The sequence below is a fragment of the Molothrus ater genome, chromosome 8, assembly GCF_012460135.2.
Source record: "Molothrus ater isolate BHLD 08-10-18 breed brown headed cowbird chromosome 8, BPBGC_Mater_1.1, whole genome shotgun sequence".
NCBI classification, from domain to species: domain Eukaryota; kingdom Metazoa; phylum Chordata; class Aves; order Passeriformes; family Icteridae; genus Molothrus; species Molothrus ater.
This window is the reverse complement of record NC_050485.2, coordinates 26361836-26375151: the sequence shown is the minus strand read 5'-3', so window position 1 is coordinate 26375151 and position 13316 is coordinate 26361836. Positions and strand designations below refer to the sequence as shown.

The 13316-nt window shown below is 52.2% G+C and overlaps 1 protein-coding gene across 1 annotated transcript; it reads right to left on the bottom strand.

The window, feature by feature from the left end:
- Positions 1 to 1149: 1149 nt before the first annotated feature.
- Positions 1150 to 4611, bottom strand: ADRA2A (adrenoceptor alpha 2A). The gene has a single exon (XM_036386208.2). It carries the CDS (start codon positions 4439 to 4441, stop codon positions 3107 to 3109), a length of 1335 nt encoding a protein of 444 aa, XP_036242101.1. The 5' UTR covers positions 4442 to 4611; the 3' UTR covers positions 1150 to 3106.
- Positions 4612 to 13316: the final 8705 nt, after the last annotated feature.

Here is a 13316-nt window from a genome sequence, read left to right as displayed (position 1 = left end):
CAGCCCCAAAATAAAAGGTTATAAAAAACAATCAAAGTTCATTACATCCCTTAAACGCGTCATTTGCAAGGGAATGACCTGGAAGCAATGATGGGGAGGGAGTCAGGGGGGAAGGGGAAGAACCTCAGTCTCCCAGCCCCAAACCCAGCAAAATATTCTACTGTCCACTCTAGAGATTTGGCAGCAAGGACATTGACAGCCAGAGGGGTGGAGCAAGTGCAATCAATGGCTCTGGATCACCTCGTGTCCCAGGAACTGACCCAGAGTCTCCCACGGGATCTGCTTTGTAAAACCCTCCCAGGCCATCAGGGTCAGCCAAGAGCAGAGTGGGAGCAGGACACTCTACCCAAAACAAGTTCCCCTGACCTGCAAAGGCCACCATGAGGTGAGCCAGATGTTCATCTCTGGGCCACCATCAGGTGCCCTACATGCAGCAGAGATGCTGCCTGCACATCCTGGCCCCCTATCACCGTGCCAAGCACCTCCAGCTGCAGCCCTGGGGCACTGGCAGAGTGGGGCCACCAGGCCAGCAGCTCCCACACGGGGCTCTGATTATTTATTTTCTCACCAGCAGTTCCACATTCTGTGGGAGAACGTTCCCCCATCACCTCCTTTAGGGGGGGTCTTGGCAGCACTGGTGGAAGGGCAAGCAAGCTCTGGAAACAAAGGCCCACTCAGGTGGACACTCCTGCATATATCACAAAATGTTGCCTCCCAGCCTAATTGTTTCTAATCCCATTTGCAAATTGATTATTAAAACCCTCCCAATGGCTGCAAGCGCCATGCCAGGCAGGTCCCCAGCAGCAGTGCCAGGCTGCACTCCCAGGGTGCAAATCACACCCTCAAACCCTACACTCTTTTTCTTTAACAAACACATGAGTGCCCTTCCCGTGGCACAAAGACGGGAGGGGGGGTGGAAATACCCAAGAAATATCAAGGACTCATTTGTTATTATGCCACTGCATAATGAACAGAGGCATTGTTCCTACCTGGGCTGACAATCCCTTTCAGACAACACGAGTGCTTTTCCCAGCATGTTCTTCAAAAAATGGCAAGACCAAAGCTACCGGCAGCTCCGTGAACAGTTCAGAAAATAAAATAAAATACAATACAATAAAACAGCTAACATTATTCAGAGGATTTTCACACTTGATCTGTAAACGCTTTTTTATTTAATAAAAATAATCATCCATTATAGCAACTTCTGCTCGTGGTTTGGTTTTGTTTTTGTTGCTTTTTTTTTTACATTAAAGCACAGTTTATTTGCTTTCCTCACCTCTTGAGGATTCAGTTCTGAAAATGCAAGTGAATGTAAACACTGCTCTCCAAGTCCCAAGATGCATCCAGGGACACTTGGAGTTAATTAGAAAGTCAAAAGAGAGAGCAAAATCAACAAAACACTTCCCAAAAGTAAAAATGTATTTTTAAAGTCTCTTCCTGTGTACCATACAACTCAAGAGAAGGCAAATTCATTTATACATTCAATGTATACAAACTTTGCTTTCTCCAAACCATTTCTGTGACTAGTCAGCATTTGATAAAGCTGTTTTCCTAACATTAAAAGACTTGCAGATTCATTTATTTATTGTGTTAAATCAAAAGTTTTTCCTATAAATGTTCTCCAGAAATTTATTCATGGCACAAGGATGTTATATTTGTTCTGTCCATTTCTGTTTTGGATTTATTTTTTTTTAGCACAAAGAGCTGAAAGCCATTTCAGGAAAGAGTGTAAAAGCAGTATTAACTCTCTCTCCTGCTCCAATCTCACAATATTTACACTTGGATTAAAAAAAAAAAAAAAAAAAAAAAAAAGCTTAATTACACTATAAAATAATGGAGAAACTGGAAGTTAAGTTTCCCATTTCAGAGTTTTGCCTTGTATAAGACTCAAAGAGGGATGCTTCCCTATTTCCTAGGAAAGATGAGACTGGCAGGCTAAAAACTGAACTCTTTCTTGATTGAGAAAGAGGAATGGCCACTGTGCACAAACTCCTTCCCCCCTGCAGGAAATCCTGCAGGAGTTAAACCATCACAAATCAGCAGAGATGAGATAACATGATATGCAGAGCCCTGCTGTTTGCTTTGAAACGTTACCTATTTACAGTTGAGGTGGAGGAAGCAAGTGAGCATCGAACACATTTCAGTGCTGCAGAGTAGTATAATATCAAACAAGATTAACTCTGGGGAGCTTGGCAGGGTGCCAAGGCTCACGTTGCAAGGGAGAGACAGTCCCTGTTGCCTGGGACATCCCTGCCTGCACAGCAAAGCCACCGCTCCGTCAGGCTCTGCTCTCACGAGTAGCGAGATGGCAGGTGCCATCTCAGCTGTGTTGTGTCACTGGCAACACAGAAACTAAACAGAAACAGGTATGACATTAAAAAAATAGCAACAAAAATAGCCAGTCTGGTGAGGTGATCCTAAGCTTATAGCCAAAAAAAAAAACCAAAGAAAACCAACCCAGGAATTTGGGAATTTTGGTAATATTATCAAACTGTCAGGTAGGAGGATGGCTCTAGTTGGTCAGTGGTTTTGAGGGGCTTTGCAGGGGGTAGGAAAAGAAAGACTTTTAAGGTATCAAAGATAATTAAAGCATTCACAGTTTCAAAGCTGCTTGCCTTACAAAAATTAAGACATCAAATTCAAGAATACAATACTCTATTTTACAAGGGGGTCAAAATTCATTACATATACAACAGGGGGGAAAAAGACACAACAAAATAAAAAGCCAACACCTCTGGTGTGGCATACTCCCTCTTTGTTGTTCATCTCACAGAGCTGCACGATGTTTGCCTTTAAAGAGTCAAACTAAGCAGTCATGAGAATATCCACTGAGAGATTCTGGCAAAAGAAAAAAAAAAAACTAACAAAACAAACCCAGCAAGTCAAAGGCCATCCTCCCCTGGCAAGCTGAATGCCACAGCTCGGACCTCCACTTGCCTGCTGCTCCTCACTGCTGCTGCCCGGTGCTCCCACAGGCTCATCTCAGGTTTTAAAGGCTTCCTGCTCATGAGCTGAAGGAAACCATCCCATGCAAGCACAGCCCAAGAGAGACGTACTTTACACTCCTACAAAGTCTTGGTTAGTCCTGCCGGTAGCAAAGGGTCCTTCAAGCACTCCTTTTCCTCTCTATCCTGCAGAGGATCCTTTTGAAAGCCCGTCTGAAGTCATGGTTGAAAATGGTATAGATGACGGGGTTCAAGGAGCTGTTGCAGTAACCGAACCAGAAGAAGAACTTGAAGAGGGTGTCGGGCACGGAGCAGCTCTCGCAGACGGCCATCAGCGTGTAGGTGAAGAAGAAGGGGAACCAGCAGATGACAAAGACCCCGATCACCACTGCAAGCACAAAGGTGAAGCGCTTCTCCCTGTTCTGCCTGCCTCTCCAGCGGGACCCTTTGGTGTTCCTCTCCTCCTCTGTCTTCCTGGGCAAATTGTCCCCGGGCTTAATTTGGCTCAGCTTAGTCTTGGTCTTTCCTCTCGATGGTTTCTCCGACTTCTTGCACTGGTTGTTCTCCTGGTGCTCAGAGGAAGAGGTCTCCTCCATGTCTATGCCGTTGACCTCTCCCTCTTGCCCGCCACTGCCTCCTGCTGCCTTCTCCCCGTTGAGCTGTGCTGTGGCTGGCAGGTCCTCCTTGTCAGCCAAGCCATTCTGCTTCTTCTCGGGGCGCTCTGCCCGCTTGTTCGGTGGGACCCTCGTTCTCCTCTTGGCTATCTGGTAGATGCGCATGTAGACCAGGATCATGATGAGGCAGGGGGCAAAGAAGGAGCCGATGCTAGAAGAGATGATGTACCACTTCTCATCGTTGATCTTGCACCCTGCCACCCCCTGGTCAGCCTGCTGCCCGCTCTTCTTCTCGATGGAGATGAGTGGTGGGAAGGAGATGACAGCCGAGATGACCCAGACGATGAAGATGATGCACTTGATGCGTCGCGGGGTACGCTTGAGGTTGTACTCGATGGCTTGTGTGATGGACCAGTACCGGTCCAGGCTGATGGCACAGAGGTGCACAATGGAGGAGGTGCAGAACAGCACATCCAAGGCCAGGTAGATCTCACACCACACTTTACCAAAGTACCAGTAGCCCATCACCTCATTTGCCAGCGAGAAGGGGATGACCAGTGTGGCCACCAGGATGTCAGCTGAGGCTAAGGAGACCAGGAAGAGGTTCTGGGGGGCTTTGAGCGCCCGGCTGGTGAAGACAGCGATGATGACCAGAACGTTGCCAAAGACGGTGAAGAGCATGAGCAAGCTGGCCAGGCTGATGAGAGTGATGGTGGTGTGCAGAGGGTACGGCGCGTCCCAGCCCGGGCCGGCCCCGCTGTCGTTGAAGGTCCCATTAGTGCCGGGAGGGGGGTAGCCCTCCTCCTCCTCCAGCTGCCGCTGGTACTCCATGGAGGAGAAGAAGTGGCCCCTCTCCGTGAACGGGCGCTCCAGGTTAAACATCAACCCCGGCTGCGCGGACACCCCCGCCCTTCGCCCCGGCTCCACCCGCGCCGCGCCCGGCTCCGCGCGGCTGCTCCGCTCCTACAGAGCCGCGGGCCGGGGCAGAGCGGCGCGCCGGGGGCCGGGGGGCTGCGGGCGGGCACGGCGCATGCTGGGCGCTGCCCCGGGACCCCCGAGCGCGGCGGGGCGGGCGGAGCGGGGCCGAGGCTGGAGCTGCAGCCGGCCGCGGCTGCTCTGCCTCGCTCGCCGCTGAGCGGCTTTATAGCCCCGGATCGGGCCGGGGCTGCCGCGTCAGCCCCACGTGGGGAGCTGCCCCCGGTGCGCGCACACGCACACACAGACACAGGCAGAGACACACATGGACAGGCAGACACACACAGACACAGCCCGACTCGCACACCGCGCGCCCACACGGACACCCGCGTCCCCCGCACACGCCCCTCGCTCAGCGCTCACGCCCGCTCCGCGCTCACTCCGCACCCGCTGGCACCGCCTGTATTTGCACACCCGCTCGCTCCCCGCACACACCCGCACCCACTGTCACGCTGTCCCCATCCCACGGTCTCGCCCCGCCCGGAGAGAGGAGCGGCCCCGCGGAGCGGACCCCACTGTCCCCGGGGATGGGCGTGCGAGGGGCGGCTGGAGGCGACAACCGTGCGGGCTCTGCGGCCCGGCCGGGGATGCACAAAGCACAAAGCCGGGCTGCGAGGGAGGGAAAGCTGCCGCCCCGTTCCGCTTGTGCGCCGGGGAACGGACGGGCTGCGCTCCGCTCCGGTGTGCGGCCGCGCTCGCTGGGAGCCCGAGGGCAGCGCTTTCCGCACGGCCCCGCGAGTCAGCCAGGGAGGCCTGAGCTGCCGGCCCCGAGGGCAGGGGCCCCGCGGGGATGGAGGCACCCGCGGGGATGGAGGCACCGGCGCACGGAGGCACCGCGGGGATGGAGGCACCGGCGCACGGAGGCACCCGCGGGGCGGGCGCGGCCCCGGGCAGCGCGGCCGGGCAGTGGCACCTGGCGGCCGCGGCGCCTCACTGCACCCGGAGCGGCAGCTCCCGACGGCCGAGGGGAGGAGGACGGGGAAGCGCGGCAGCCGGGGATGGAGCAGCTCCGCACCGAGCCCAGCCCGGCTCAGCCTCGCTGCAAGGGCATCCACGGCCGCCCCACGCCACAGCACAGGCTCAGCACACTCGCTCCTGGCAGTCCCCCAGGGGCAGCAGGCCTGGGCGGGCAGCTGCCCCACACCTGGAAAGCCTCCCCGGTAGCAGCGGGGCTGCAGCAGCAGCATGGAAGCTCTGTAACAGCTAAGGAGCAGTAGTGATGCTCCAGGTATCCCACCCAGCCCTGACACTGCCGCTCCCAGCACGGACAGATCACTCACCTGCAGAGCACATGGCCTCCAGCCCCGATCCCTCGCTCACTGCCTCTTTTCTCTCTTTTCAGATGGTTCTAGTGATGCTCACTTGGTGCTCCAGATACAGGCTGCTCTCAATCGTCGTGCTGAATGCTCGGGCCAATGAACCGATTTCCTCTGCAAGAGGAAAAGCCTTCAGGGAGGAAAGCCTGTCATCTTTGTCCCTGTGCACACACCGTGTTATAAACCAGGCCCAGGAGCAGTGACGCCCAAGAGAGGGAACAGGAATGGGAGAGACAGGGTCTGGGAGCGAGAGAACACAGCCTCTGGGACTGGCACAGGGCTGAGTGAGGGAAAAAGGGGGAATCCCATCACCTGAGCAAGTGAGTGCAGGGCCCACTGCACTGGTGTGTCTGGGAAAAGGGCAAAATGCAGAGAGTAACTTAAAACCTGTAAACTGAACCCAAGAAGACTGGCATTCCCACAGAAAAGATCTTTGTCTGAGAGTAAATGTGATGTACACAACCCCAGATTTCACTGCAAGGATGAGAGGTCTAAGTCACCTAAATCTATGGCAAGGCCAGGTGAGAGGTCAAGGATGTGCTGGACTTTGCAAACACCTCCTGCCTTCTGCTGCTTGCAGGGGACTGCTGTGCTCTGCAGATGCCTTGCTCTGCCTGGCAGAGGGTCTTCCTCTGATAAAGAGTCTTCATCACTCTTGGCAGAAGCTGCCTTGGTCACTGCTTGGGTGGAAGGACCCAGACAGGGAAGGGTGCAGGCTGTGCCCTGCCTGCATGATCAACCCCTTGTGTGATCAGTTTGATCCCAGTTCCAACAGTTCACCTTCACTAAGGCCACCAGGGACTGTCTGAGGTGCTTTGCTCAGACCTGGGATGGTGCCTTCCCCCATGCTCTCTGCATTCCCCAACACAGACAGACTGCCAATTTAAATGACAAAGCATGATCAGCTGCCTTTGGACAGATTTTCTGTCTCTTTTTGTGGCTAGACACCCTCAGTCTGCCTGAAGCTAAACACAACCAACAACTGTTGCTCCTGATCCACTGCATGGCAAAAGCAGCTTTGATCAATTCAGTTTGCTGGGACAAACTGGGAACATGAGGCCAAAGGCCTGAAGAAAAGGGTTTGTCCCAGAAACACCATTAGAAAGAGAGCTCTCTGCAAGTGGGGAACAGCTGGGATGACATTGTGTTCATCTCAGAGAGGGAGAAAACCTGCCTCATCAAAGGCACTTTCCTCTCATTGCCACCATTGTTGTGCGTGTGACATCTCTGTGATTTTATTGACACCAGCAGTGCCCAGCACTGTCTGCAAAGTGACTCAGTAATGCTGTCTCCCCTTGATTTTCTCTGCAGGTTATCTCATGGCTCTGCCCAAGTGTTGAGATGAAGGGTGGTCAGAAACTGCAAGGGCTGGCATGTACCCTGAAGATCACACATGACAACCCATGGCAACCTTGTCCTACAGGACAGCTGTCTTTACAAGTCTATACCAAGCTTGATGATAATTTGTAATATTCATAAAGCCTTAACTCCCAGAGCCCTGGGATTAGGCAAGAAACTTGAATTTTTAGCCCCTGGAACACTGTAAAGAAAAGTTCCACGGGGACAAAGAACAGCTAGCAAAGAACATTTTTATATCAATTCCCTGACGTTTGCATCCAGACGCTCAATTTTTGCACGCGTGCTGCTGACAGCGTTAATATGAGTAATAAGACTCTGCAGATCAAACTCAGTCGACAAGTGCCTGACAAGACAGCCCAGAAAAAACAGCCTGTTCTCTGCAGCATCCCACACCAAAGACCTGCAGGAGCCTGCCCTTTCCCCAGAAAGCAGCCTGGCTTCTCAGCAGAACCCCACGAGGAATGGGGCTCGCCAGACAAGGGGGGACGGCCTGGGTGCACACTAATGAGTGAGGCTGAAGAGAGACCCATCCCGGCCTGGGTGCACACTAATGAGTGAGGCTGAAGAGAGACCCATCCCGGCCTGGGTGCACACTAATGAGTGAGGCTGAAGAGAGACCCATCCCGGCCTGGGTGCACACTAATGAGTGAGGCTGAAGGCTGTCAAGCCTCCTGTGATGGCTCCCCCTCCTCCCTCCATCCCGGGAGGGAGCTGTGCCCTTTCCGAGGCCAAGTTCGCATTCAGCACGCGTGCCTGGAGCGCGGCCCCCGCAAACAAACTGACCTTTCCAGCTGGTTTCAGGTCATTAATTAGGCATGCTGCCTCCATGTTTATGCATCTCTTCCACTCCTCGACTCCAGCATCACTTCCAGCATTGTCTACATTGCGGGGAACTGGGACCACCCGCCCCTGTTGCCTCTCGGGGAGAAGGAGCCGAGAAACGTTCACGCAGTCTGGGAGCTGCTCACGGCACGAAGCAATCCACATATGGAGAGAGAATCTCTGGGAAAGATCGCTATGGTAATAAGCTGCAAAATGTGTGTTTTGAGCAAGCAGCCCCAGGAATTGTTTGTTTCCAAAAAAGCAGTGAGATTCTGGCAGGGGAAAATTTAAAAAATACCAGCAAAGAACCAAGGCTTGCTTTTTAGACAGTCTGGTTCAGGCCTGAGAAACTGGACAAACCTAAGATAATGTCAAGGCATGGCAGACTCCTGGGGGGACCACATGAAAGGGGCAACCACTGGAACAAGGTGCAGAAATTATTGCTCAGCAGAAGCTTTCAGGAGCAACTTGACACAAGCATAAAAGAGGGAAGACCTGTAGCTGTGGGTGCTGTGCACCAGAGGTAAACAGCAGTCACAGTTTGCTTTGCATGAGGTCTGTGATTTGCACTGCTCTCAATATTTGCATATCCATGGCAGGAAGCCTTTGTTGTAGCTGTGTATTTTGATCATGCTGCTGGGCTTGCCTGAATGTATCAAAGCAGGGTGTCTTTCAGGAGGATTTGCCTTACTAACTGTTCAGTTACCCTTGGGACTAAGGCACTGAAATCCCATGGCTCATGACCCCCTCTGGGCTATGAGTAGCCCTTCACAGCAGCTTCAATTGGGTCAGTTTTCCTGCAGGTCCAGGACAAGCCAGCAAAGAGGTACCCAACTCACACAAAAATAGGGTTTTCCCTTTTACTGTGTTAACCCCAGGAGGAAAAACAGCATAGGAGCTATCAGGGAAGAGGCACAGACATTCTGCAGGCAAACCTGGCTTTGCCACTGCAAAGTAATACAGCAAGTACACCATTCATTTCTAGGCAGATGTTTCAAATGTTGTGATTCCTATTTTCCTTCTATTGCTAATAATTCAAAAACTGTCTAGTGTGGCCACCCTTCCAGCTGCTTTGAGATCCCAGGCACATTTCTTCCCACACACATTCAGACCCACAGCCCTTCCTATTCCCCACCCCTGCTGCACTTGAGAGCTTGGGATTTGCTCTTCTCACACATCTCACAGCAATAGCTCCTGAAGAGCCAGGCATGTTTTTCAACAGAGTTTTTCTGAACTCAGCTGCTGGATGTACTTTTCCAAGTTATTTGAATAAATCAGTAGGAATTGGATACAGCAGCAGTGGTCTGTGCTAGCACCTAATCCCCTTGAGAGCAGGGATGCTGCCATGGTATCAGATGTTCAGAGGGGAAGGAAAGGAGACACATTGAATATTACCTACAGTGGCAGTTCTTTACTCCCCACATCTGCAGACAGCTGGCTCAAAACAGCAGAAGATGGATGCTGCATGACCACCTGCTCCTCAGGTGGTTTTTTTACAAACAACTTGAAAGCTCTGCTTGCCTTTCCTCTGCTGTTTGGGTTGCCTGCCCTGTTCAGCAGGATTTTAACTACCAGATTTGATTGCACAGCCGTAAACCAACAGCCAAGAGAAACATTTCCATGCTACAGATTATAGCATGGCAGAGTCAGGGGGTGAGGCTGACATGGGGATAGTGCTCAGGCAAGCCTCTGGTTTATTTGTTCAGTATTTTCCCTCTTGCTTCTGCCTAGTGTCACGGTGGCCTCTGGAACATAAAAGGCTCATTTCAGCACTGCAGGAGGAGTGCTGCACAAGAAACCTCCCTGGCTGCCTGCATGTAACTGGCTTGTGTCCCTCAGGCACTTCAATGCCTGTGGGAGAAGGGAGAGGGAAATGTGCATTTTCTCTCTGCAGCACCCACAAATAACACACACACACACACACCCCTCTGTGCCAAGCAAAAAGTGGATGTGTATTTATGAAGTGTTGTTTTCTTTATTCAGTTCCCTGTTTGGGACTTCTCCTTCCTCACAGCATCCTGCAACATGGCCAGAACTAAACACCAGGGGGCCATCCCTCAGTGCTGGGGACCAGCTCCATTCCCTTCCCCAGGCTTCCCAGAGTGCCAGCTCCCATGATAGATCCCACTGAAATTAGCCAAGAACAGTGGAAACATGGTAAAAAATAAACCAAACGTCTATGAACCATTCCTAATATACTGCAGGGACCTTCCACACTGCTCACTGTCTCACGCAGGGGACCGAGTCATTGCCTCTCTTAAAACCCTGAACCAGACTACAGTGGGCTTTTCCACACCTAAGGACCACATAGTCAAAACACAGTGGAAACACAGCCAAATCCTTCCAGCCCTGGCCAGACCTAGGGTAAGTGATACTCCCCAGCCTCTGGCCCCACTTCTGCCTGGAGGTTGCCCACACACAGCCTTGCTCCTGTGGACACTCCCTGATCTGCTCCCATGCAAAGACTCCCCTCAGCAGCACTGCCCAGCAAGAAATAACCAAGCCAGAAGCACTTCCACACTCCTGGAACCAGGGCAAGCAGGTCAGTGTTCCAGCCAGTCACAAAGGGAATGGCTCTCCAAGCCTGCACTGCAACAGCTCACCCTGAGAGGTGGTGATTGCCCCATTCCTAAAAGTGCTCATGGTCAGGTTGGTTGGGGCACTGAGCAACCTGATCTAGTTGAAGATGGAGTTGGATTGGATTAGATGACCTTTAAAATGCCTTCCAACCCAGACCATTCTATGATTCTATGAAAAGCAAGTGATCCTGGGCATGCAGAGTGGCACCCAGGCCAGTATTCAGAGAGAAGAAAGGTTCAGAGAGAAGAAAGGGCACCTTACAACCTTCCCTGAATGAAAGCAATAAAGTTTCTGCAGCTCAACAAGCTCCCCTTCATGAGCAGAGTCAGCCTGTGTTTAAGACAAAATTGAGACCACATCCCTTTAAAGCATTTAATTTCCCAGCTGGGAGATGCTGGCATTCAGTTACTCAGCTGAGAAGTAACTCATTCCTTCAAGTTCCACTCCCCAGTGCCCAAACGTGTGCACCTGCCCTTTCCCTCCCCGTTCTCCATGATCTACTTTGCTACCTCTGGGGCAGGGGCTGCCATCACCAGCATTTGTTCAACCCCTCTTGCGAAGGCAGGAGAGCCCAGGTGAGCTGTAACTCTCTGGTCCATCACCCATCCCCAAACTCCTCTGCACAGCCAGAGCAAAGCTTCCAGTGAAGCAAACAGCTCTGAAAAGAGATGGCACAACAGCGAGCAGCCATGCAGGGATTGCAATTCCCACCTGCCAGGGTGTGGGTCTCACAGCAGGTTCAGGTCCTCGTGGGAAAGGGGAAGCAGATCACAGACTCTCTTCAAAAACCAGACCAAAGTCAATTGCTACAGCAGGAGACAGCTTTCTGTACATCCCTGTGTCAGGCAGCTTTGCCATCTGTGTCTAACACAGCTTGCCGTGTCTACATCAATGCAGGGTGGCAGCACTGGAGTTAAAAAGATCAAAGAGTCAGGATGGCAGCAGCAGTTCTTGAAGGCTGAGCTGTATAAAACGTCCAGGGAATAATTGCCTGAAATTGCTGGGTTCCCAGAAAGCAGAGCACATCAGCGTGGCTCTACAGGGAGCGAGGCCGCCAGGGAACACAGCAAGACTTCCCGTGCTTTCCCTCACTCCTTTCCTCACCATCTAGTGGCAAAAGCAAATAACACCGAGGAGCCATCCAGGAACTGCAGCAGCTCTGGAAGGAGAGTGTGCTTAGATCAGCTGCCTCAGCTGGGGACACAGAGGGGGATAGAGGCAGCACCCAGAGCCCTGCAAGTGCCCCAGTCCTAAATCACAGCCCTGTACAAACACTGCTCTGCACAGGCTGACTCCCCTCCCAGATGGATCACTGCCACCCTGTGCCTCTGTGTCCCCACTGTCCCCATGCTGGCTGCAGCCCACAGGCTCCTGTAATTTCTCCCACGGGCAGCAGTTCTTCCACCCCTTCTCCTGCCCCAGCCCCTCCTCAGAAGGGCCCCAGCTCCCAAGGGGACAGACAGGGCAAACCCAGCTCTCCTGGCAATCAAACCCAGCACAGGCTGAGCCAAGCCCCCAGGAAAAGATGTCATGATGAGCAGAGCCTTTCCAAGTTGAGACTTCCTTTCCCACCTCAGCTGAGTTATTAACCAGAGGTGCAGTGAGAGGGGGAAAAAAGGTGTAAAGGAACACATACCTCCAAGGAAAAACCTTCACTGTGGACTCAGCTGGGTGTTACAAGTACCTGGGCTGCTGGCAAGAGTTTGCCTTCATCAGCTTTCCAGAGCTGCTTTCTCCCTGTGCTGCCCCTTTGCCATCAGGCCATGCCAAAGGGGAGAGCTCCACCAAGGCCAGGCCTCCTTTCCACATCCCAGCCACAATCCACAAAGCACTTGGCATGGCAGGAATGCTTGCACACCATCTGCTCCATGAGAGGGAAGGAGAGGGCACCTGCCTGCAGGGAGACTACCCAGACTGGGGAGGTCACAGCAGGTTCAGCCCCCAGAGCACAGCCAAGTGCTGCCCCACATTTGAACTCCAGCTGGTCCATGGTCCACCACCTTCCTGGCCTGTGTGGTGATAGCCAGGTGAGCCAAAACCAGAGCAGAACAATCTTCATCTGGTGGGCAGAGGATGAAGGGTTCTTCTCTCCAGGGCCAGAGTTTCCATCCTCACAGTGGTTTGCAGATTCTGCATCCATCATCATTACTGTGCTCATTCCCACACTGCCTACAAGACAATTACCCCATGCAGATTGCACAGGGATGCTGGAGATTGCAAGGCACAATCACAGGGATATTGCAGATTGCAAGGTACAGTCACAGGAATATTGCATAGGGATATTACAGATAGCAAGGTACAACTTGTTTTTTTCCCTGAGAGGCTCAAATTAAGTTTAAACGCCAGCTTTTGATGTATTTGCTTATTCAGCACTGTCAGTTGCTTTTCAGCAATACAAACTGGCTCTCTCCCCAGGAAACATTTACCCTATCTGGGAATCAAGGGTGGTAATGTGTAATTAGGACAAAGCACTTAGAGAAAGCAGGCTGAGTAAAGCACTCTATCTCCACTTGCACTTTTTCAACTCAGATTTTCCTTTTCCCTGGAAGCATCCTAGGTACCAAGGGAAATTCCTGCCATACAAAATTCAAGAGCAAAATAATCCATGTCATTCCCTGAAGTGTAAGAGAAAACCAAGCACATGTCAGTAAGCATTACTCTCTGCTGCAGCAAACTCTTCCTTTTTTTTCCTGAGAACTCATTTT